The 21,857-nt window shown below is 45.9% G+C and overlaps 1 protein-coding gene across 1 annotated transcript in view; it reads left to right on the top strand.

Moving 5' to 3' along the window:
- The first annotated feature begins 573 nt into the window (after window positions 1-573).
- LOC139587074 (collagen alpha-2(XI) chain-like) overlaps window positions 574-21,857 on the top strand; it is a 45,960-nt gene continuing 24,676 nt past the window's right edge. Inside the window, exons 1-10 of the mRNA XM_071420930.1 lie at window positions 574-702; window positions 867-974; window positions 3,001-3,053; window positions 4,525-4,578; window positions 6,588-6,642; window positions 9,049-9,102; window positions 11,901-12,008; window positions 15,415-15,468; window positions 18,148-18,201; window positions 19,312-19,419. Of these exons, the coding sequence (XP_071277031.1) occupies window positions 574-702; window positions 867-974; window positions 3,001-3,053; window positions 4,525-4,578; window positions 6,588-6,642; window positions 9,049-9,102; window positions 11,901-12,008; window positions 15,415-15,468; window positions 18,148-18,201; window positions 19,312-19,419 (777 nt within the window). The remainder of the gene's footprint in view (window positions 703-866; window positions 975-3,000; window positions 3,054-4,524; window positions 4,579-6,587; window positions 6,643-9,048; window positions 9,103-11,900; window positions 12,009-15,414; window positions 15,469-18,147; window positions 18,202-19,311; window positions 19,420-21,857) is intronic.

Raw genomic sequence — 21,857 nt, 5'->3', positions numbered from 1 at the left:
GGGATTTTTTTGGTTGGAATTTGGGGATTTTTTTGGTTGGAATTTTGGGGTCCTGGAGGGGATTTGGGGGTTCTGGGGTGGAATTTTGGGGATTTTTGGGTGGAAATTTGGGATTTTTGGATGGAATTTGGGGGGGTCCTGGGGGGGATTTTGGCTGGAATTTTGGGATTTTTTTTGTTGGAGTTTGGGGATTTTTGTTGCTGGAATTTTGGGGATTTTTGGTTGCAATTTTGGAGATTTTTTGGTTGGAATTTTGGAGATTTTTTTTGGTTGGAATTTTGGGATTTTTAGATGGAATTTGGGGTTCTGAGATGGGATTTTGGGGGTTCTGGGGGAATTTGGGAGGTCCCAGGCGATTTTGGGATTTTTATGGAATTTTGGACTTCTCAGATGGAATTTGAGGGGGTTCCTGAGGGGGATTTTTGGGGGGGATTTTGGGATTTTTTGGTCAGAATTTTGGGGGGGTCTGGATGGGATTTTGGGGGGTCCTGGGGGGGGGGATTTTTGGATGGAATTTTGGGGGTTCTCAGATGGAATTTTGGGAATTCTGGGTGGAATTTGGGGCGTCCTGGGATGGGATTTTGGATTTCCCAGTTGGAATTTTGGGGTTTCCATCGGAATTTTGGGATTTTTTTCCCCCCTTTCCAGGGCGATCCCGGCGAATCGGGAACTCCGGGAATCCCAGGAGAACCCGGAATCAAGGTCAGAGCCCACCCCTAAAAACCCTCAAAAAAACCCCCAAAAAACCCCAAAAACCCCCAAAAAACCCCAAAAAATCCCCCAAAATCCCCAAAAAGGCTCCAAATTCCCGGATTCCGGAGCCCATCCCGAATTTTTTTTGTGTTTTTCCCCTGGAATTGGCTCAGGGCCCTCGCGGGGAGCGCGGGGACAAAGGAGAATCCGGAGCCGCCGGCGCCGCGGGGGCCCCCGGGAGGGAGAGGAGCCCCTGGAGACGATGGGCCAAAGGAAACCCCGTGAGAATCCCTGAAAAATTCCCTAAAAATCCCAAAAAAAATCCCAAAGAAATTCCCCAAAAAATCCCCAAAAAAATCCCCAAAAATATCCCCCCAAAAAATCCTAAAAAATCCCCAAAAAATTCCTTAAAAAAATCCCTAAAAATCTCACAAAAAATTCCTTAAAATGCCCCAAAAAATCCCAAAAATATTCCCAAAAAAATCCCAAAGAAATTCCCACAAAAATCGCCCAAAAAATTCCCAAAAAATCCCCCAAAAATCCACAAAAAATTCCCCAAAAATTCCCCAAAAAATGCCAAAAAAAGCCAAAAAAATCCCCCCCAAAAACCCAAAAATCCACAAAAAATTCCCTAAAAATTCAAAAAAAAAAAGCACCAAAAAAAGCCAAAAAAAAATCCAAAAAAATCCCCCCAAAAATTCCCCAAAAATCCCCGAAAATATTTGCCAAAAAATTCCCAAAGAAATCCCCAAAAATCCCCCCAAAAAATCCCCCCCAAAAAATCCCAAAAAAATTAAAAAAAAAATCCCCCCAAAAATCCCCTAAAAATCCCCCAAAAAATCCCCAAAAAAATCCCAAAAAATCCCCCAAAAATTCCCTAAAAAATTCCGGAAAAATTCCCCCCCAAAAAAAAAAAATTATTAAAAATCCCCCCAAAAATCCCCAAAATCCCCAAAGAAATTCCCAAAAAAACCCTCAAAAAATCCCCTAAAAATCCCCAAAAAATTTCCAAAGAAATTCCCCAAAAAATCCCCAAAAAACCCCCAAAACATCCCCAAAAAAATTCCTAAAAAATTCTGAAAAATCCCAAAGAAATTCCCAAAAAATCCCCAAAAAATTCCGAAAAAATTCCTTAAAAATGCCCCAAAAAATTCCCAAAATATCCCCCAAAAATTCCCTAAAAATCCCCCCAAAAATCCCCCAAAATCCACAAAAAATCCCTAAAAATTCCCAAAAAAATCCCAAAAAATGCCCCAAAAAATTCCCTAGAAATCCCCAAAGAAATTCCCAAAAAAAGACAAAGAAATTCCCAAAGAAGCCCCAAAAACATCCCCCCCCCCCAAAAATCCCCTAAAAAATTCCCCCAAAAAATCCCAAAAAGATCCCAAAAAATCCCCTCAAAAAAATCCTCAAAAAATCCTCCAAAAAATCCCCAAAGAAATCCCCAAAAAAATCCCAAAGAATTCCTTAAAAATTCCCCCAAAAAATTCCCAAAAAATCCCTTAAAAAAATCCCCTAAAAACATCCCTAAAAATCCCTCCAAAAAAAAAACCCCAAAAAAACCCCAAAAAATCCCCAAAAAAAGTCAAAAAAATTCCTTAAAAAAATACCCCAAAAATTCCCTAAAAATCCCAAACAAATTCCAAAAAAAATCCCCAAAGAAATCCCTAAAAAATTCCAAAAAAAATTCCCTAAAAATTCCCCCCAAAAAATCCCCCAAAATTCCCCCAAGAAAATCCCAAAAAAATCCCCAAAAATCCCTAAAGAATTCCTTAAAATTCCCAAAAAATTCCACAAAAAATCCCCCCCAAAAAAAAATCCCCCAAAAAAAATCCCAAAAATGCCCCAAAAAATCCCCCAAAAAATCTCCAAAAAATTCCCTAAAAAAAATCCCCAAAAAAATCCCCCCAAAAAAATCCCCCAAAAATCCCCCAAAAAATACCCCAAAAAATTCCCTAAAAATTCCCTAAAGAAATCCCCCAAAAAACTCCCCCAAAAATCCCCAAAAAAACCCCAAAAATTCCCCCAAAAAAATCCCTAAAAATTCCAAAAAAAATCCCCCCAAAAAATCCCAAAAAAATCCCCCTAAAAATCCCCCCAAAAATCCCCCAAAATCCCCCCCAAAAATTCCCTAAAAATTCCCAAAAACATCCCAAAAAATCCCCAAAAAATCCCAAAAAATCCCCAAAAAATCCCAAAAAATTCCCAAAAAAATTCTGGAATTTTGGGGCCCCCCCAAAAGCCCCAAAATCCCGAGATTTTTGCTGGTTTTGGGTTTTTCTCCCCAATTTTGTTTCCATTTTTTAGGGTCCCGTTGGATTCCCCGGAGATCCGGAGCCCCCGGAGCGCCCGGCCCCAGGGTGAGCAATTCCCACAAAATTCCCTAAAAAAATTCCCTAAAATTCCCAAAAAATCCCCAAAAAATCACCCCAAAAAAATCACCCCAAAAAAACCCCCGAAAAATTCCAAAAATCTCCAAAACCCCCCAAAATAACTCCCAAAAAATCCCTAAAAACCCCAAAAATTGGCCCCCAAAAATTTGGGATTGGGCACCAAAAATTTGGGATTGGCCCAGAAATTTTTGGGATTGGGCAAAAAAAATTTGGGATTGACCCCCATAAATTTGGGATTGGCAAAAAATTTGGGATTCACCCCCAAAATTTAGGATTGGCCCCCAAAAATTTGGGATTGGGCCACAAAAGTTTGGGATTGGCCCCAAAATTTGGATTGGGCAAAAAGAATTTGGGATTTGGCGCTGAAAATTTGGGATTGGGCACCGAAAGTTTGGGATTGGGCATTGAAAATTTGGGATTTGACCCCAAAAGTTTTGGGATTTGACCCCAAAATTTGGGATTCACCCCCAAAAATTTGGGATTGGTCACCAAAAATTTGGGAATGGCCCAAAAATTTCTGGGATTGGGCTGAAAAAATTTGGGATCGGGCACCGGACATTTGGGATTGGCCCAAAAAATTTGGGATTGGGCACCAAAATTTGGGATTGGCACCAAAATTTGGGACTGGGCAAAAAATATTTGGAATTGTACCCCAAAAATTTGAGATTTGGCACCAAAAATTTGGGATTCACCCCCAAAAATTTGGGATTGGGCATTGAAAATTTGGGATTGGTCCCCAAAAATTTGGGATTTGGCACCAAAAATTTGGGATTGGGCAAAAAGAATTTGGGATTGGGCCCCAAAAGTTTTGGGATTGGGCACTGGAAATTTAGGATTTGCCCTCAAAAATTTGGGATTGGGCATTGAAAATTTGGGATTTGGCCCCAAAATTTGGGATTTGCCAAAAAATATTTGGGATTGGGCAAAAAAAGTTGGGAGTGGCAAAAAAATTTGGATTTGGGCACCAAAATTTGGGATTGGGCACCAAAAATATTTGGAATTGTACCCCAAAAATTTGAGATTTGGCACCAAAAATTCGGGATTCACCCCCAAAAATTTGGGATTGGGCATTGAAAATTTGGGAATGGGCATTGAAAATTCGGGATTGGGCACCGAAATTTGGGATTTGGCACCAAAAATTTGGGATTGGGCAAAAAGAATTTGGGATTGGGCCCCAAAAGTTTTGGGATTTGGCCCCAAAATTTGGGATTGGCACCAAAAATTTGGGATTGGGCAAAAAAATATTTGGGATTGGGCACCAAAAGTTTGGGATTGGCACCAAAATTTGGGCTTGGGGTTGTTCATTTTTGGGATTTTGGGGTAAATTCCCAGGATTTTGGGGTAAATTCCGGGGATTTTGGGGTAAATTCCGGGATTTTGGGGGTAAATTCCCGGGGATTTTGGGGTAAATTCCCGGGATTTTGGTGTCTCCCCACAGGGCCAGGACGGAGCCAAGGGCGAGCGCGGAGAGGACGGAGAACCCGGGGAGCCGGTGAGGGATCCCAACATTCCCGAAAAATTCCCAAAAATTCCCCAAAAATTTCCCAAAAATCCCAAAAATTCCCGGAGCTTGGGACATTCCTGGAGATCCCAAAGCTCGGGGGGGAATTCTGGGATCCCAGTTTTTGGGAATTTTGGGATCGTGAGCTTGGGGAATTTTGGGGATGGCGATTTTTTGGAAAATTTGGGGATCCCAATCTTTGGGAATTTTGGGATTCCGATCCTTGGGAATTTGGGGGTCGCGATTTTTTTTTTTGAAAATTTGGGATCCCAACCTTTGGGAATTCTGAGATCCGATCCTTGAGAATTTTGGGATTCCAGTCCTTGGGAATTTGGGATCTCGAGCGTTGGGAATTTTGGGATCCCAATCTTTGGGAATTCTGGGATCGCAATTTTTGGGAATTTTGGGATCCCAATCTTTGGGAATTCTGATATTCTGATCTGTGGGAATTTTGGGATCCAAATCCTTGGGAATTCTGGGATCCCGATCCTTGGGAATTCTGGGATCCTGATCCTTGGGAATTCTGGGATCCTGATCCTTGAGAATTTTGGGATCCCAATCTTTGGGAATTCTGGGATCGCAATTTTTGGAAAATTTGGGGATCCCAATCTTTGGGAATTTGGGATCCTGGTCTTTGGAAATTTGGGATCACAAGCCTCAGGAATTTTGGGATCCCAACCTTGGGAATTTTGGGGTCGCAATTTTTTGGAAATTTGGGATCCCAATCTTTGGGAATTCTGGGATCCCCAATTTTGGGAATTTTGGGATCACGTTGAGCGAGAATTTTGGGATCCCATTCTTTGGGAATTTTAGGATCACAAGCCTCAGGGATTTTGGGATCCTGATCTTTGGGAATTCGGGATCCCAATTTTTTCTGGAATTTTGGGATCCCATTTTTGGGAATTTTGGGATCCCCTTCTTTGGGAATTTCGGGATCATGTTGGACGCGAGAATTTGGGATCTCCATCCTTGGGAATTTTGGGATCCCAAACCTTGGGAATTTGGGATCCTGGTCTTTGGGAATTTTAGGATCACGATCTTTGGGAAATTTGGGATCCCGATCCTTGGGAATTTGGGATCTTTCCTTGGAAATTTTAGGATCCCGAGCTTTGGGAATTTTGGGGATCCCAACCTTTGGGAATTTGGGGATCCCAGTCCTTTTTGGGATTCTGATCTCTGGGAATTTGGGGATCCAAAATCCTTGGGAATTTGGGAAACCATTGAGTGGCAATTCTGGGATCACCATTGTTGGGAAATTTGGGATCCCCTTCTTTGGAATTTTGGGATCACATTGACCAAGAATTTTGGGATCTCCATCCTTGGGAATTTTGGGATCCAGACCATTGGGAATTTGGGATCCCAATCTTTGGGAATTTTAGGATCACGAGTCTCAGGAATTTTGGGATCCCAATCCTTGGGAATTTGGGATCCCATTTTTTGGGAATTTGGGGATCCCAGTCCTTTTTGGGATCCTGATCTCTGGGAATTTGGGATCCAAAATCCTTGGGAATTTGGGATCCCATTGTGTGAGGAATTTTGGGATCCAGATCCTTGGGAATTTTGGGATCACGTTGGGTGGGAATTTTGGGGTTTTGATTATCAGAAAATTTGGGATCCAGTGATCAGGAATTTTGGGATCACATTGAGTGGGAATTCTGGGATCCCAATCTTTGGGAAATTTGGGATTCTGATTTTTGGAATTTTGGGATCCCAGGTCATTTTTGGGATCCCGATCTTTGGGAATTTGGGGATCCCCAGAATTGGGAAATTTTGGGATCTCCATCCTTGGGAATTTGGGAATCACAATTTTTTGGGAATTTTGGGATCCGATCCTTGGGAATTTTGGGAATCCCATTTAATGGGATTTTTAGTATCCCAATCCCTGGGAATTTTGGGATCCCAATCCTGGGAATTCTGGGATCCCCACCTTGGGAATTTTGGGATCCCGTTGGGTTTTTTTTGGGATCCGGATCCCGAATTTCCCCCATTTCCTCCCCCAGGGCTCCCCGGGTCCCCACAGGCGAGAACGGCCCCCCCGGGCCCCTCGGCAAGCGGGTAAAGCACCCCAAAAATACCCCAAAAAAACCCCAAAAATCCCCCAAAAATCCCCCCAAAATCCCCAAAAAATCCCCCAAAAAATCCCCCAAAAATCCCCAAAAATCCCCCCAAAAATCCCCCCAAAATCCCCCCAAAATCCACCCAAAAAATGCCCCAAAAATACCCCCAAAAATCCCCCAAAATTCCCCCCAAAATCCCCCAAAAATCCCACCAAAAATCCCCCCAAAAATCCCCCAGAAATCCCCCAAAAATCCCCCAGAAATCCACCCAAAATCCCCCAAAATTCCCCCCAAAAATCCCCCAAAATCCCCAAAATCCCAACTCCCTCCCCTGATCCTGTTCTTCCCCCATTTTTCCCCATTTTTCCCCAATTTTTCCCCCATGTTCTCCTTTTTCCCATTTCCCCCATTTCCCTCCCAATTCCCCCTTTTTTCCCCCTTTTCACACGGTTTTTCCCTTTTTCCCCCCATTTTCTCCCATTTTCCCCTATTTTCCCCCATTTTCCCCCATTTTTCACTGGTTTTTCCCCATTTCCCCCCCTTTTCCCCAATTTTCCCTCTTTTTTTCCATTTTTCCAATTTTCCCCAATCCCCCCCTCCGCTTTTCCCCCCATTTTCCAATTCTCCCCCAATTTTTACCCATTTTCCCCCCATTTTTCCTCATTTTCCCCATTTTTCCACCATTTCCCCTCATTTCCACCCCATTTTCTCCCATTTCCCCCCCCCTTTTTTCCCCATTCCCCCCATTTTCCCCATTTTCTCCCATTTCCATCCAATTTTCCCATGTTTCCTCATTTTCCCCCACTTTCCCCCATTTCCTCCCATTTTCCCCCCCATTTTTTCCCATTTCCCCCTGGTTTTCCCCCATTTTTCCAATTTTCCCCTCTTTTTCCCCATTTCCTCGCCCTTTCCCCCCATTTTTCTCCATTTTCCCCCCATCTCTCCCCTGTTTTTCCCCATTTTCTCCCATTTCCCCCTCACTTTCCCTTTTTTTCCCAATTCCCCTCATTTCCCCCCGTTTCCCCCATTTCCCCCCATTTTTTCCCCATTTCCCCCCATTTTGCGCTGGGTTTTTCCCCATTTTCCCCCCTTTTCCCCTTTTCCTCAATTTTCATTTTTTTTTTTTTCCCATTTTTCCAATTTCCCCCCAATTTTTCAATTTTTACCCATTTCCCTCCCATTTTCCCCCATTTTCCCCCATTTTCCCCGCCCATTTTTCCTCATTTTCCCCATTTTTCCACAATTTCCCCCGTTTTCCCATTTTCCCCCATTTCCACCCCATTTTTCTCCCGTTTTTCTCCCATTTCCCCCCCTTTTTCCCCTATTTTCCCCCATTTCCCCCCATTTTTCCTCATTTTCCCCATTTTCCCCCCATTTTCCTATTTTCTCCCATTTCCCCCCATTTTTTCCCATTTTTCCCCATTTCCCCCCTGGTTTTCCCCCCATTTTTCCAATTTTCCCCACTTTTCCCCCATTTTCCCCATCTCTCCCCTTTTGTCCCCATCCCCCCCCATTTTCCCTGTTTTTCCCCATTTTCTCCCATTTCCCCCTCATTTTTCCCTTTTTCCCAATTCCCCACATTTTTCCCCGTTTTCCCCCCATTTCCCCTCCATTTCCCCCCATTTTTCCCTCCTTTTTCCCATTTTTCCAATTTTCCCCAATTCCCCCCTCCATTTTCCCCCTGCTTTCCCTCCATTTTTCCAAATTTCCCCCAATTTTTACCCATTTCCCCCATTTTGCCTAATTTCCCCCCATTTCCCCCATTTTTCCTAATTTCCCCCCATTTTCTCCCATTTTTCCCCATTTTTTCCCCATTTCCCCCCCCTTTCCTCAATTTTTCTTCATTTTCCCCATTTCCCCCCCATTTCCCCCCCGTTTTTCCCCATTTTCACCAATGTTTCCCCATTTTCTCCCATTTTCCCCAATTCCCCCCACATTTCCCCCCACATTTCCCCCTGCTTTCCCCATTTTTTCCCCATTTTTCCCCATTTTCCCCATTTCCCCCCATTTTTCCCAATTTCCCCCAATTTTCCCCTTTTCCACATTTTCCCCCCATTTTTCCCATTTTCCCCCATTATTTCCCCATTTCCCCCCATTTTTCCCATTTTCCCCCCATTTTCCCCCATTTTTCACCACTTCCCCCCATTTTTCCCATTTTCCCCATTTTTCCCCACTTCCCCCCATTATTTCCCCATTTCCCCCCATTTTTCCCATTTTCCCCATTTCCCCCCATTTTTCCCAATTTCCCCCAATTTTCCCCTTTTCCCCATTTTCCCCCCCATTTTTCCCATTTTCCCCCATTATTTCCTCATTTTCCCCCCATTTTCCCCCCATTTTCCCCCCAATTTTTCCCATTTTTCCCCATTTTTCCCATTTTCCCCCGTTTTTCCCCCATTTCCTGCAGGGCCCAGCCGGATCTCGAGGTCCCGAGGGGCGCCGGGGCGGGAAAGGAGCCAAGGTGGGAACCCCAAAATCCCAACCGGGAACCCCAAAATCCCCTCCCGAAATTCCCAAAATCCCTCCCCAAATCTCTGAAATCCCTCCTGAAATCCCCCCCAAAAATCCCAAAAAATCCCCCTGAAATTCCCCTGAAATTCCCCAAAATCCCTCCCCGAAATCCCTAAAATTTCCCCCTGAAATCCCCCAAAAATCCCCCCCAAAATCCCTCCCAAAATCTCCGAAATCCCCCCAAAATCCCTCCCCAAAATCCCCCCTGAAATCCCCAAAATCCCTCCCAAAAATCCCCAAAAATGCCCTCAAAATCCCTCCCCAAAATCCCTAAAATCCCCCCCAAAATCCCTCCCCGAAATCCCCCAAAAATCCCCCCAAAAATCCCTCCCAAAATCTCTGAAATCCCCCCCAAAATCCCCCCAAAATCCCCCCAAAATCCCTCCCCGAAATTCCACAAAAATCTCCCCAAAATCCCCCCAAATTCCCTCCCCAAATCCCTCCTGAAATCCCTCCCCAAAATCCCCCAAATCCCCCCAAATCCCCCCAAAATCCCCAAAACCCCTCCCAAAATCTCTGAAATCTTTCCTGAAATCCCCAAAATCCCCAAAAATCCTCCCAAAATCGCTCCCAAAATCCCCCCAAAATCTCCAAAATCCCTCCCAACATCCTTCCCAAAATCCCTCCTGAAATCCCCAAAATCCCCCTGAAATCCCCAAAATCCCTTCCCAAAATCCCTCCCCAAAATCCCTCCTGAAATCCCCGAAATCCCCCCTGAAATTCCCAAAAATTCCCCCAAAATCCCCTCAAAATCTCCGAAAATTCCCCCAAAATCCCCTCAAAATCCCTGAAAATCCCCCTGAAATCCCAAAAATTCCACCCAAAATCCCTCCCCAAAATCCCCCCTGAAATCCCCAAAATCCCTCCCCAAATTCCCCAAAAATCCCCCCCAAAATCCCTCCCCAAATCTCCGAAATCCCTCCTGAAATCCCTCCTGAAGTCCCCAAAAATCCCCTCAAAATCCCCAAAATCCCTCCTGAAATTCCCCAAATCCCTCCCCAAAATCCCTAAAAATCCCCCCAAAATCCCTCCCCGAAATCTCCCCCAAAATCCCCAAAATCACCCCCAAAATCTCTGAAATCTCTCCTGAAATCCCCCCAAAATCCCTTCCTGAAATTCCCAAAATCCTCCCCCAAATCTCCGAAATCCCCCCTGAAATCCCCAAAATCCCCAAAAATCCTCCCAAAATCCCTCCCCAAATCCCCAAAATCCCCCCTGAAATCCCCAAAATCCCCCCTGAAATCCCCAAAATCCCCCCTGAAATCCCCAAAATCCCCAAAAATCCCTCCCCAAATCTCCGAAATCCCTCCCGAAATCCTCCCCCAAAACCCCCAAAATCCCTTCTGAAATTCCCCAAATCCCTCCCAAAAATCCTCCCAAAATCCCCTCAAAATCCCCAAAATCCCTCCTGAAATTCCCCAAAATCCTCCCCAAAATCCTCCCCAAAATCCTCCCCAAAATCCCCAAACCTCCCCAAAATTCCCAAAATCCCCTCAAAATCCCTCCCTAAAATCCCCAAGAATCTCCCCAAAATCCCTGAAATCCCCCCAAAATCCCTTCCTGAAAATCCCAAAATCCTCCCCCAAATCTCTGAAATCCCCCCTGAAATCCCCAAAATCCCCAAAAATCCTCCCAAAATCCCCCCTGAAATCCGCAAAATCCCCCCTGAAATCCCCAAAAATCCTCCCAAAATCCCCCCTGAAATCCCCAAAATCCCTCCCAAAATCCCTCCCAAAATCCCTCCCAAAATCCCCAAAAATTCCTCCCCAAATCTCCGAAATCCCTCCCGAAATCCCCCCCAAAACCCCCAAAATCCCTCCTGAAATTCCCCAAATCCCTCCCAAAAATCCTCCCAAAATCCCCTCAAAATCCCCAAAATCCCGCCTGAAATTCCCCAAAATCCCCAAAATCCCCAAACCTCCCCAAACCTCCCCAAAATCCCCTCAAAATCCCTCCCTAAAATCCCCAAGAATCCCCCCAAAATCCCTGAAACCCCCCCCAAAATCCCTTCCTGAAATTCCCAAAATCCTCCCCCAAATCTCCGAAATCTCCCCTGAAATCCCCGAAATCCCCAAAAATCCTCCCAAAATCCCTCCCCAAATCTCCAAAATCCCTCCCCAAAATCCCCAAAATCCCCAAAAATCCCTCCCCAAATCTCCAAAATCCCTCCTGAAATCCTCCCCCAAAACCCCCCCAAAACCCCCAAAACCCCTTCTGAAATTCCCCAAATCCCTCCCAAAAATCCTCCCAAAATCCCCTCAAAATCCCCCCTGAAATTCCCCAAAATCCTCCCCAAAATCCCCAAACCTCCCCAAAATCCCCTCAAAATCCCTCCCTAAAATCCCCAAGAATCCCCCCAAAATCCCTGAAACCCCCCCCAAAATCCCTTCCTGAAATTCCCAAAATCCTCCCCCAAATCTCCGAAATCTCCCCTGAAATCCCCGAAATCCCCAAAAATCCTCCCAAAATCCCCCCTGAAATCCCCAAAATCCCCCCTGAAATCCCCAAAATCCCTCCCCAAAATCCCCAAAAATCCTCCCAAAATCCCTCCCCAAATCCCCAAAAATTCCTTCCCAAATCTCCGAAATCCCTCCCGAAATCCCCCCCCAAAACCCCCAAAATCCCTGAAATCCCCCCCAAAATCCTTCCCAAATCCCCAAAATCCCTCCCCAAAATCCCCAAAATTCCCCAAAATCCCAAAATCCCCGGAATTCTCCCCAATTCTCTCCCCTCTCTGTCCCTGCCCAGGGCGCTGCGGGCCCAGGGGGAGCCCCCGGCCGGGTCGGAGCCGTGGGAGCCCCGGGGAGCCCGGGGAAAACGGGGCCCGAGGGGCTGAGGGGGCTGCCCGGGGGTGTGGTGAGTGAAATTTGGGGTGAAAAAGGCAAAATTTGGGAAAATCGGGACAGGAAACCTGAAATCTGGGATTTGTACCCAAAAAAAAATGGGATTTGTACCCCAAAAAATCCGGGATTTGGAGCCCAAAATTCAGGACTGGGGTCGGGGCTGGAGGGGCTGCGGGGGCTGCCCGGGGCTGTGGTGAGTGCGGAATTTGGGGGGAAAAATGCAAAATTTGGGAAAATCGGGAGGGGAACCCTGAAATCTGGGATTTGTACCCAAAAAAAATGGGATTTGGAGCCCAAAAAATCCAGGATTTGGAACCGAAAATTCAGGACTGGGGTCGGGGCCAGAGGGGCTGCGGGGGCTGCCCGGGGCCGTGGTGAGTGTGAAAATTGGGGAGAAAAACGCAAAAATTGGGGAAATCGGGAGGGGAACCCCGAAATCTGGGATTTGTACCCAAAAAAAATGGGATTTGGAGCCCAAAAAAGCCGGGATTTGGAACCGAAAATTCAGGACTGGGGTCGGGGCCCGAGGCGCTGCGGGGGCTGCCCGGGGCCGTGGTGAGTGCGGAATTTGGGGGGAAAAACACAAAATTTGGGAAACTGGGAGGAGAACCCCGAAATCTGGGATTTGTACCCCAAAAAATCCGGGATTTGGAACCCAAAATTTGGGGATTTGAGCCCTAAAATCCGGGGTTGGGGTTGGGGATCGGGGCCGGAGGGGCTGCGGGGGCTGCCCGGGAGCGTGGTGAGTGCGGAATTTGGGGTGAAAAACGCAGAAATTGGGAAAATCAGGAGGGGAAACCCGAAAAATTCGGGATTTGGAGCCCAAAAATTACAGGATTTGAACCCCAAAATTTGGGGATTTGAGCCCCAAAATTGGGGATTGGGGTCGGGGATCGGGGCCGGAGGGGCTGCGGGGGCTGCCCGGGGCCGTGGTGAGTGCGGAATTTGGGGGGAAAAACCGCAAAATTGGGAAAATACGGAGGGGAAACCTGAAATTTGGGATTGGGAACTCAAAAATCCGGGATTTGGAACCCAAAATCTGGGGTTTGGAGGCCAAAATTCGGGATTTGAGCCCCAAAATCCGGGGTTGGGGATCGGGGCCGGAGGGGCTGCGGGGGCTGCCCGGGGCTGTGGTGAGTGAAAATTGGGGGGAAAAAGGCAAAAATTGGGAAAATCGGGAGGGGAACACAAAAAAATCTGGGATTTGGAGGCCAAAATTTGGGATTTGAGCCCCAAAATTGGGGATTGGGGTTGGGGATTGGGGCCTGAGGGGCTGAGGAGGCTGCCCGGGAGCGTGGTGAGTGAAATTTGGGGGGAAAAACGCAAAAATTGGGAAAATCGGGACGGGAACACAAAAAAATCTGGGATTTGAACCTCAAAATTTGGGGATTTGAGCCCCAAAATCCGGGGTTGGGGTCAGGGATTGGGGCCCGAGGGGCTGCGGGGGCTGCCCAGGGGTGTGGTGAGTGAAATTTGGGGGGAAAAACCACAAAATTGGGAAAATCGGGACGGGAACCCCAAGATTTGGGATTGGGAACCCAAAAATTTGGGATATGGAGAAAAAATTCTGGGATTAAGGACCCAAAACTCTGGGTTTGGGACCCAAAAATTCAGGATGGGAACCTCAAATTCTGGAATTGGGAACCCAAAAATTCCGGGATTTGAGACCCCAAAATCCAGGACTGGGACCCCAAATTTAAGGATTTGGAACCCGAAATCCGGGATTTGGAAACCCCAAAATTTGGGGATTTGGGATGGGAACCCCAAAATCTGGGATTTGAACCCCAAAATTCGGGATTTGGGCCCCAAAATTGGAGATTAGAACCCAAAATCTGGGGTTGGGAACCCAAAACTGGGGATTGGGAACTCCAAAATTTGGGGATTTAGGACCCAAAATTGGGGATTTGGAGCCCAAAATTTGGGGTTTGGAGCCCAAAAAATCTGGGATTTGGAACCCAAAATCTGGGATTAGAACTCCAAAATCTGGGGTGGGAACCCAAAATTGGGGATTGGGGATGGGAACCCCAAAAAGTCTGGGATTTAAACCCCAAAATTTGGGGATTTGGAACCTAAAATTTGGGATTAGAACTCCAAAATCTGAGGTTGGGAACCCAAAATTTGGGGATTTGAAACCCAAAATTTGGAACTGGGACCCCAAAATCTGGGATTGGGAACCGGAATTTAGGATGGGGTCAAAAATTCTGGGATTTGGACCAAAAATTTGGGATTGGGAACCCCAAAATTTGGGAATTCGGGATGGGAACCCCAAAATCTGGGATTTGGAACCCAAAATGGGCGATTGGGGCCAAAAATTCTGGGATTTGGAGCCAAAAATTCTGGGAATCGGGGATTGAAACCTCAAAATTGGGAATTGGGACTCAAAATTTGGGATTGGGAACCCAAAAATTTGGGAATTCGGGATGGGAACCCCAAAATCCGGGATTGGGGTCAAAAATTTTGGGATTTGGGGTCAAAAATTTGGGATTGGGACCCAAAAATTCCAGGGTAGGGATCGAAAATGGGGGCCTGAAAACCCAAAATTTGGGAATTGAGGATGGGAACCCCAAAATCCGGGATTGGGAACCCCAAAAATTTTGGGATTTGAGACCTGAAATTGGGGTTTGGGACCCGGAATTTAGGATGGGACCCCAAATTCTGGGATTGGGATCAAAAATTTGGGATTGGGACCCCAAAATCTGTGGTTTAGGACAGGGGATTTGGGATTGGGACCCCAAAATTCAGGATTGGGACCGAAAATTTGGGATTGGAACCCCAAAATCTGGGGTTGGGAACCCAAAATTGGGGATTGGGGATGGGAACCCCGAAAAATCCGGGATTTAAACCCCAAAATTTGGGATTTGGGTGCCAAAATTCAGGATTTGGAGCCCAAAATTTGGGGTTGGGAACCGAAAACTGAGGATTTGGAATGCCAAAATTTGGGGATTTGGAGCCCAAAATTTGGGATTAGAACTCCAAAATCTGGGGCTGGGAACCCAAAATTGGGGGATTCGGGATGGGAACCCCAAAATTTGGGATTGGGATCAAGAATTTTGGAATTCGGGATGGGATCCCCAAAACCTGGGATCTGGAGCAAAAATTCTGGGATTGGGACCCAAAAATTTTGGGATTTGGGACCTGAAATCTGGGATTGGGACCCCAAATTCTGGGATTGGGACCCGGAATTTAGGATGGGACCCCAAATTCTGGGATTGGGATCAAAAATTTGGGATTGGGACCCCAAAATGTGGGGTTTAGGACATGGGGATTTTGGGATGGGGACCCCGAAATTCGGGATTGGGACTGAAAATTTGGGATTGGGACCGAAAATTTGGGACTGGGCCCTCAAATCCCCGGATTTCACCCCAAATCCTGCCCGGATTTTGGGGACCCCTCCCCATTTTCCCGGTTTTTGTTTTTAGGGGGAGCCAGGAAAACCCGGAAACCCCGGCCAGGCCGGACCCCCCGGGCCCGTGGTGAGTGAGGGGACCCCAAAAAATGGGGAAATTCCTAAAAAATGGGGAAATCCCCCCAAAAAAATGGGGAATCGCAAAAAATGGGAATCTCTAAAAATGGGGAATTGCTAAAAATGGGGAATTGCTAAAAATTGGAATCACAAAAAATGGGGATCACAAAAATGGGAGATCCTAAAAATTGGGGGAATTCCTAAAAAGTGAGGGGTGGAAAAAATGGGGAATCCCAAAAAAAAGGGGGGAATCCCTAAAAATTGGGAATTCCAAAGAAAGGGAATCCTAAAAATGGGGAATTCCAAAAAAGGGAATCCCTAAAAAATGAGGGGTGCAAAAAATGGGAATCCCAAGAAAAGGGGGAATCCCTAAAAATGGGGAAATCACAGAAAATGGGATCCCAAAAAAAAGGGAATCCCAAAAATGGGAGATCTTGAAAATGGGAAATCCCAAAAATTGAGGAATCCCAAAAAATGAGGGATGCAAAAAAATGGGATCCCAAAAAAGGGGGAATCCCTAAAAATGCGGAATCACAAAAATGGGGAATTCCAAAAAAAGGGAATCCCTAAAAATGGGGAATCTCTAAAAAAGGGGGAATCCCTAAAAATGGGAATCCCAAAAAATGGGGGATCCCAAAAAAAGGGAATCCCTAAAAATGGGGAAATGACAAAAAACAGGGAATCTCTAAAAATGGGGAATCCCAAAAAAAAGGGAATTCCTAAAAATGGGAACCCCCAAAAAATGGGGAATTCCAAAAAAGGGGAATTCCTAAAAATGGGGGAATCACAAAAAATGGGGAATTCCAAAAATGGGAGATCCTAAAAAATGGGAAATCCCTAAAAATGGGGAATTCCTAAAAATGGGAACCCCCAAAAAATGGGGAATTCCTAAAATGGGGATCACAAAAAATGGGGAATTCCTAAAAATGGGGAATTCCTAAAAATGGGAACCCCCAAAAAATGGGGAATTCCTAAAATGGGGATCACAAAAATGGGAAATCCCAAAAAATGGGGAATTCCTAAAATGGGGATCACAAAAAATGGGGAATTCCTAAAAATGGGGAATTCCTAAAAATGGGGACCCCCAAAAAATGGGGAATTCCTAAAATGGGGATCACAAAAATGGGAAAATCCCAAAAAATGGGGATCACAAAAAATGGGAGATCCTAAAAAACGGGAAATCCCAAAAAATGGGGAATTCCAGAAATGGGGATCACAAAAAATGGGGAATTCCAAAAAATGGGGGAATCCCAAGAAATGGAATCCCTAAAAATGGGGAAATCACAAAGGGAATCCCACAAAACTGGGAATTCCAAAAAATGGGGATCCCTAAAAATGGGAATCCCGAAAAATGGGGAATCCCAAAAAATAGAGGAATCCCAAAAATGGAGGAATCCCGAAAAATGAGGGGTGTAAAAAAATGGGATCCCAAAAAAGGGGGAATTTCAAAAAAAGAGAATCCCTAAAAATGGGGAATTCCAAGAAAAGGGAATCCCTAAAAATGGGGAAATCCCAAAAAAATGGGAGATCCTAAAAAATGAGGGGTGCAAAAAAATGGGATCCCAATAAAGGGGGAATTCCAAAAAACAGGGAATCCCTAAAAATGGGAATGCCTAAAAATGAGGAAATCACAGAAAATGGGGAATCCCTAAAAAATGAGGGGTGCAAAAAATGGGAATCCCAAAAAATGGGGGAATCCCTAAAAATGGAGAATTCCAAAAAATGGGAGATCCCAAAAAATGGGATTTAAAAAAAAGGGATTCCCAAAAAAAGGGGATTTTCCCCCAAATTGGGGCTCCCTGAGCCAGGGCTGTTCCCATATTTGGGATTTTGGGATTTTTCACCCCAAACCTGGGCCCGGTTTTTGTTCCCATTTTTGGGATTTTGGGATTTTTCCCCCCAAACCTGGGCCCGGTTTTTGTTCCCATTTTTGGGATTTTTCACCCCAAATCTGGGCCCGGTTTTTGTTCCCATATTTGGGGTTTTTCACCCCAAACCTGGGTCTGGTTTTTGTTCCCATATTTGGGATTTTGGGGTTTTTCCCCCCAAACCTGGGCCCGGTTTTTGTTCCCATTTTTGGGGTTTTTCCCCCCAAACCTGGGTCTGGTTTTTGTTCCCATTTTTGGGATTTTTCACCCCAAACCTGGGCCCGGTTTTTGTTCCCATTTTTGGGATTTTTCACCCCAAACCTGGGTCCGGTTTTTGTTCCCATTTTTGGGGTTTTTCACCCCAAACCTGGGCCCGGTTTTTGTTCCCATTTTTGGGATTTTGGGATTTTTCACCCCAAATCTGGGTCTGGTTTTTGTTCCCATTTTTGGGGTTTTTCCCCCCAAACCAGGGCCCGGTTTTTGTTCCCATTTTTGGGGTTTTTCACCCCAAACCTGGGCCCGGTTTTTGTTCCCATATTTGGGGTTTTTCACCCCAAATCTGGGTCTGGTTTTTGTTCCCATTTTTGGGGTTTTTCCCCCCAAACCAGGGCCCGGTTTTTGTTCCCATTTTTGGGATTTTTCCCCCCAAACCTGGGTCTGGTTTTTGTTCCCATTTTTGGGATTTTTCCCCCCAAACCTGGGTCTGGTTTTTGTTCCCATTTTTGGGATTTTTCCCCCCAAACCTGGGCCCGGTTTTTGTTCCCATTTTTGGGGTTTTTCACCCCAAACCTGGGTCTGGTTTTTGTTCCCATTTCCTGCAGGGCCCCCCCGGCATCCCCGGCCTGAAGGGAGAAACCGGAGCCAAGGGCGAGAAGGTCAGAGACACCAAAAACACCCAAAAACACCCAAAAACGACCCAAAAACGGCCAAAAATGACCCAAAAACACCCCAAAAATGCCCCAAAAATCCCTAAAACACCCCAAACCACCCCAAAATGACCCAAAAACTCCCAAAAATGCCCCAAAAACACCCCAAAAATGCCCCAAAAATCCCTAAAACACCCCAAACCACCCCAAAATGCCCCAAAAACACCCCAAAAATGCCCCAAAAACACCCCAAAAATGCCCCAAAACACGCCCCAAAAATCCCCCAAAACACCCCAAAAATACCCCAAAAATTCCCCAAAATACCCCAAAAATGCCCCCCAAATGCCCCAAAAACGCCCCATAAACGCCCCCAAAACGCCCCAAAAACATCCCAAAACACCCCAAAAATGCCCCAAAATCTCCCCAAAAATCCCTAAAATCTTCCAAAACCCCAAATACCCCCAAAAAACCCCCAAAACACACCAAAAACGCCCCCAAAATGCCCCAAAAACGCCCCAAAACACCCCAAAAATCCCAAAAATGCCCCAAAACCCCAGATACCCCCAAAACACCCCAAAAACCCCCCAAACGCCCCAAAAAACCCTCAAATCACCCCAAAAATGCCCCAATTTTGCCCAAAATCTGCCAAAATCCCAAATACCCCCAAAAACGCCCCCAAAACTCCTCTAAAACACCCCAAAATATCCCAATTTTGCCCAAAATCCCGAGGATTTTCCCCAAAAAATCCCAGATTTCACCCAAAAATCCCTGTTTTTCCCCAAAATTCCCATTTTTTCCCCAAAAAACCTCGGATTTTTTCCCCAAATTCCCATTTTCCCCCCAATTGTGGAATTTGCCCAAAATCCCTTTGGTTTCCCCCAAAATTTTGGCTTTTCCCACCCCCAAAAATCCCAAATTTGCCCAAAATCCCGAGGTTTTTCCCCTCCAAAATTCCCATTTTTCCCCCCAAAATTTCCCATTTTTTCCCTCAAAAATCCCAATTTTTCCCCAAAAAATCCCGGATTTTCCCCAAAATTCCCAATTTTTCCCCCAAAATCCCCATTTTTGCCCCCAAAGTTTGGAATTTGCCCGAATTTGGGTTTTTTTGCCCCATTTCAGGGCCACCCGGGGCTGCTGGGGCTGCTGGGCCCCCCCGGGGAGCCGGGGCCCAAAGGGGAGCGGGGGCGGCCGGGACCCCCCGGGAACGCGGGGACCAAGGGGGACACGGTGAGAAAAATGGGGGGAAAAACCGGGATTTTGGGCAAAAATGGGAATTTGGGAATTTTGGGGGAAAATGGGTAAAAAACGGGGAAAAAATCGGGTTAAAAATGGGGAATTTGGGGACGAAAAATGGACCTGGGAGCACCAGGGACAACCAGGACCAAGGGGGACACGGTGAGGAAAATGGGGGGAAAAACCGGGATTTTGGGCAAAAATGGGAAAAATGGGAATTATTGGAATTATTGGAAAAAAACCGGGGGAAAATGGGTTTAAAAATGGGAAAAAATGGGGATTTTGGGGAGGAAATGGAACTGGGAGCACCAGGGACCACGGGGACCAAGGGGGACACGGTGAGAAAATGGGGGGAAAAACCGGGATTTTGGGCAAAAATGGGAAAAATGGGAATTATTGAAAAAAAAATGGGAAAAATGGGGAAAAAATGGGAAAAAATGGGGATTTTGGGGTCGAAAAATGGACCTGGGAGCACCAGGGACAACCGGGACCAAAGGGGACACGGTGAGAAAAATGGGGGGAAAAACCGGGATTTTGGGCAAAAATGGAATTTGGGAATTTTGGGGGAAAATGGGTAAAAAACGGGGAAAAAATGGGTTAAAAATGGGAATTTTGGGGAGAAAATGGAACCAGGACCCCCCCGAGACAACTGGGGCAAAGGGGGACACGGGGAGAAAATGGGGAATTTTGGGGGGAAAAACGGGGATTTTGGGCAAAAATGGGAATTATTGGAATTATTGGAAAAAAACGGGAAAAAATGGGGAAAAAACGGGTTAAAAATGGGGATTTTGGGGAGAAAATGGAACCAGGAGTGCTGGGACCAAGGGGGACACGGTGAGAAAAAATGGGGTGAAAAAACCGGGATTTTGGGCAAAAATGAAATTTTGAAATTTTGGGGGAGAAACGGGGAAAAAATGGGAAAAAAACGGGGAAAAAATCGGGTTAAAAATGGGGAATTTGGGGACGAAAAATGGACCTGGGAGCACCAGGGACAACCAGGACCAAGGGGGACACGGTGAGAAAAAATGGGGGGAAAAACCGGGATTTTGGGCAAAAATGGGAAAAATGGGAATTATTGGAATTATTGGAAAAAAAACGGGGGAAAATGGGTTAAAAATGGGGATTTTGGGGAGGAAATGGAACCAGGACCCCCCAGGAACGCGGGGACCAAGGGGGAGATGGTGAGAAAATCATGGGGAAATCTGGGGGGAAAAACGGGGATTTTGGGCAAAAATGGAATTTGGGAATTTGGGGGGAAAATGGGGAAAAAATGGGAAAAAATCGGGGAAAAAATCGGGTTAAAAATGGGGATTTTGGGGAGGAAATAGGGAGGAAAAGGAACCAGGAGAGGTGAGAGAAAAAATGGGAATTTTGGGGTGAAAAACGGGGATTTTGGGCAAAAATGGGGAAAATGGGAATTATTGAAAAAAACCGGGAAAAAATGGGTTAAAAATGGGGATTTTGGGGTGGAAAATGGGGAAAATGGAACCGGGACCCCCCCAGGAACGCCGGGACCAAGGGGGAGACGGTGAGAAAATCAGGGGGGATTTGGGGTGAAAAACGGGGATTTTGGGCAAAAATGGGAAATTTGGGAATTTTGGGGAAAAATGGGGAAAAAATGGGGAAAAATGGGTTAAAAATGGGTTAAAAATGGGGATTTTGGGGGGAAATGGAACCAGGAGCACCAGGGACAACAGGGACCAAGGGGGACACGGTGAGAAAAAACCCGGGGATTTTGGGGGGAAAAACGGGGATTTTGGGCAAAATGGGAAAAATGGGAATTTTGGGGAAAAAACGGGGAAAAAACAAGAAAAAAATCGGGTTAAAAATGGGGATTTTGGGGAGGAAATGGAACCAGGAGTGCTGGGATCAAGGGGGACGGGGTGAGAGCAAAAATGGGGATTTTGGGGTGAAAAACGGGGATTTTGGGCAAAATGGGAAAAATGGGAATTATTGAAAAAAAATGGGTTAAAAATGGGGATTTTGGGGCCAAAGGGGAGCGGGGGCGGCCGGGACCCCCCGGGACAACGGGGACCGAGGGGGACACGGTGAGAAAAAACCCGGGGATTTGGGGGGAAAAACGGGGATTTTGGGCAAAAATGGGGAAAATGGGAATTTTGGGGGAAAAATGGGGAAAAAATGGGAAAAAATGGGTTAAAAATGGGTTGAAAATGGGGATTTTGGGGAGAAAATGGAACCGGGAGTGCTGGGATCAAGGGGGACGGGGTGAGAGCAAAAAATGGGAATTTGGGGTGAAAAACGGGGATTTTGGGAAAAATGAAATTTGAGGGAAAAAAGGAAAAAAAAAAACGGGGAAAAATGGGTTAAAAATGGGGATTATGGGAGGATTTGGGGGGAATTTGGGGGAGATTTTGGGGATTTTGGGTGGGTGATTTTTTGGGGGATTTTGGGAGGGATTTTGGGGGGATTTT

The sequence above is a fragment of the Agelaius tricolor genome, unplaced genomic scaffold (genome assembly GCF_023055355.1).
Source record: "Agelaius tricolor isolate 1412-34295 unplaced genomic scaffold, bAgeTri1.0.p SCAF_174, whole genome shotgun sequence".
Classification (NCBI taxonomy): Eukaryota; Metazoa; Chordata; class Aves; order Passeriformes; family Icteridae; genus Agelaius; species Agelaius tricolor.
Note: the sequence above shows the minus strand (reverse complement) of the source record. Positions and strands in the feature narration are given on the sequence as shown.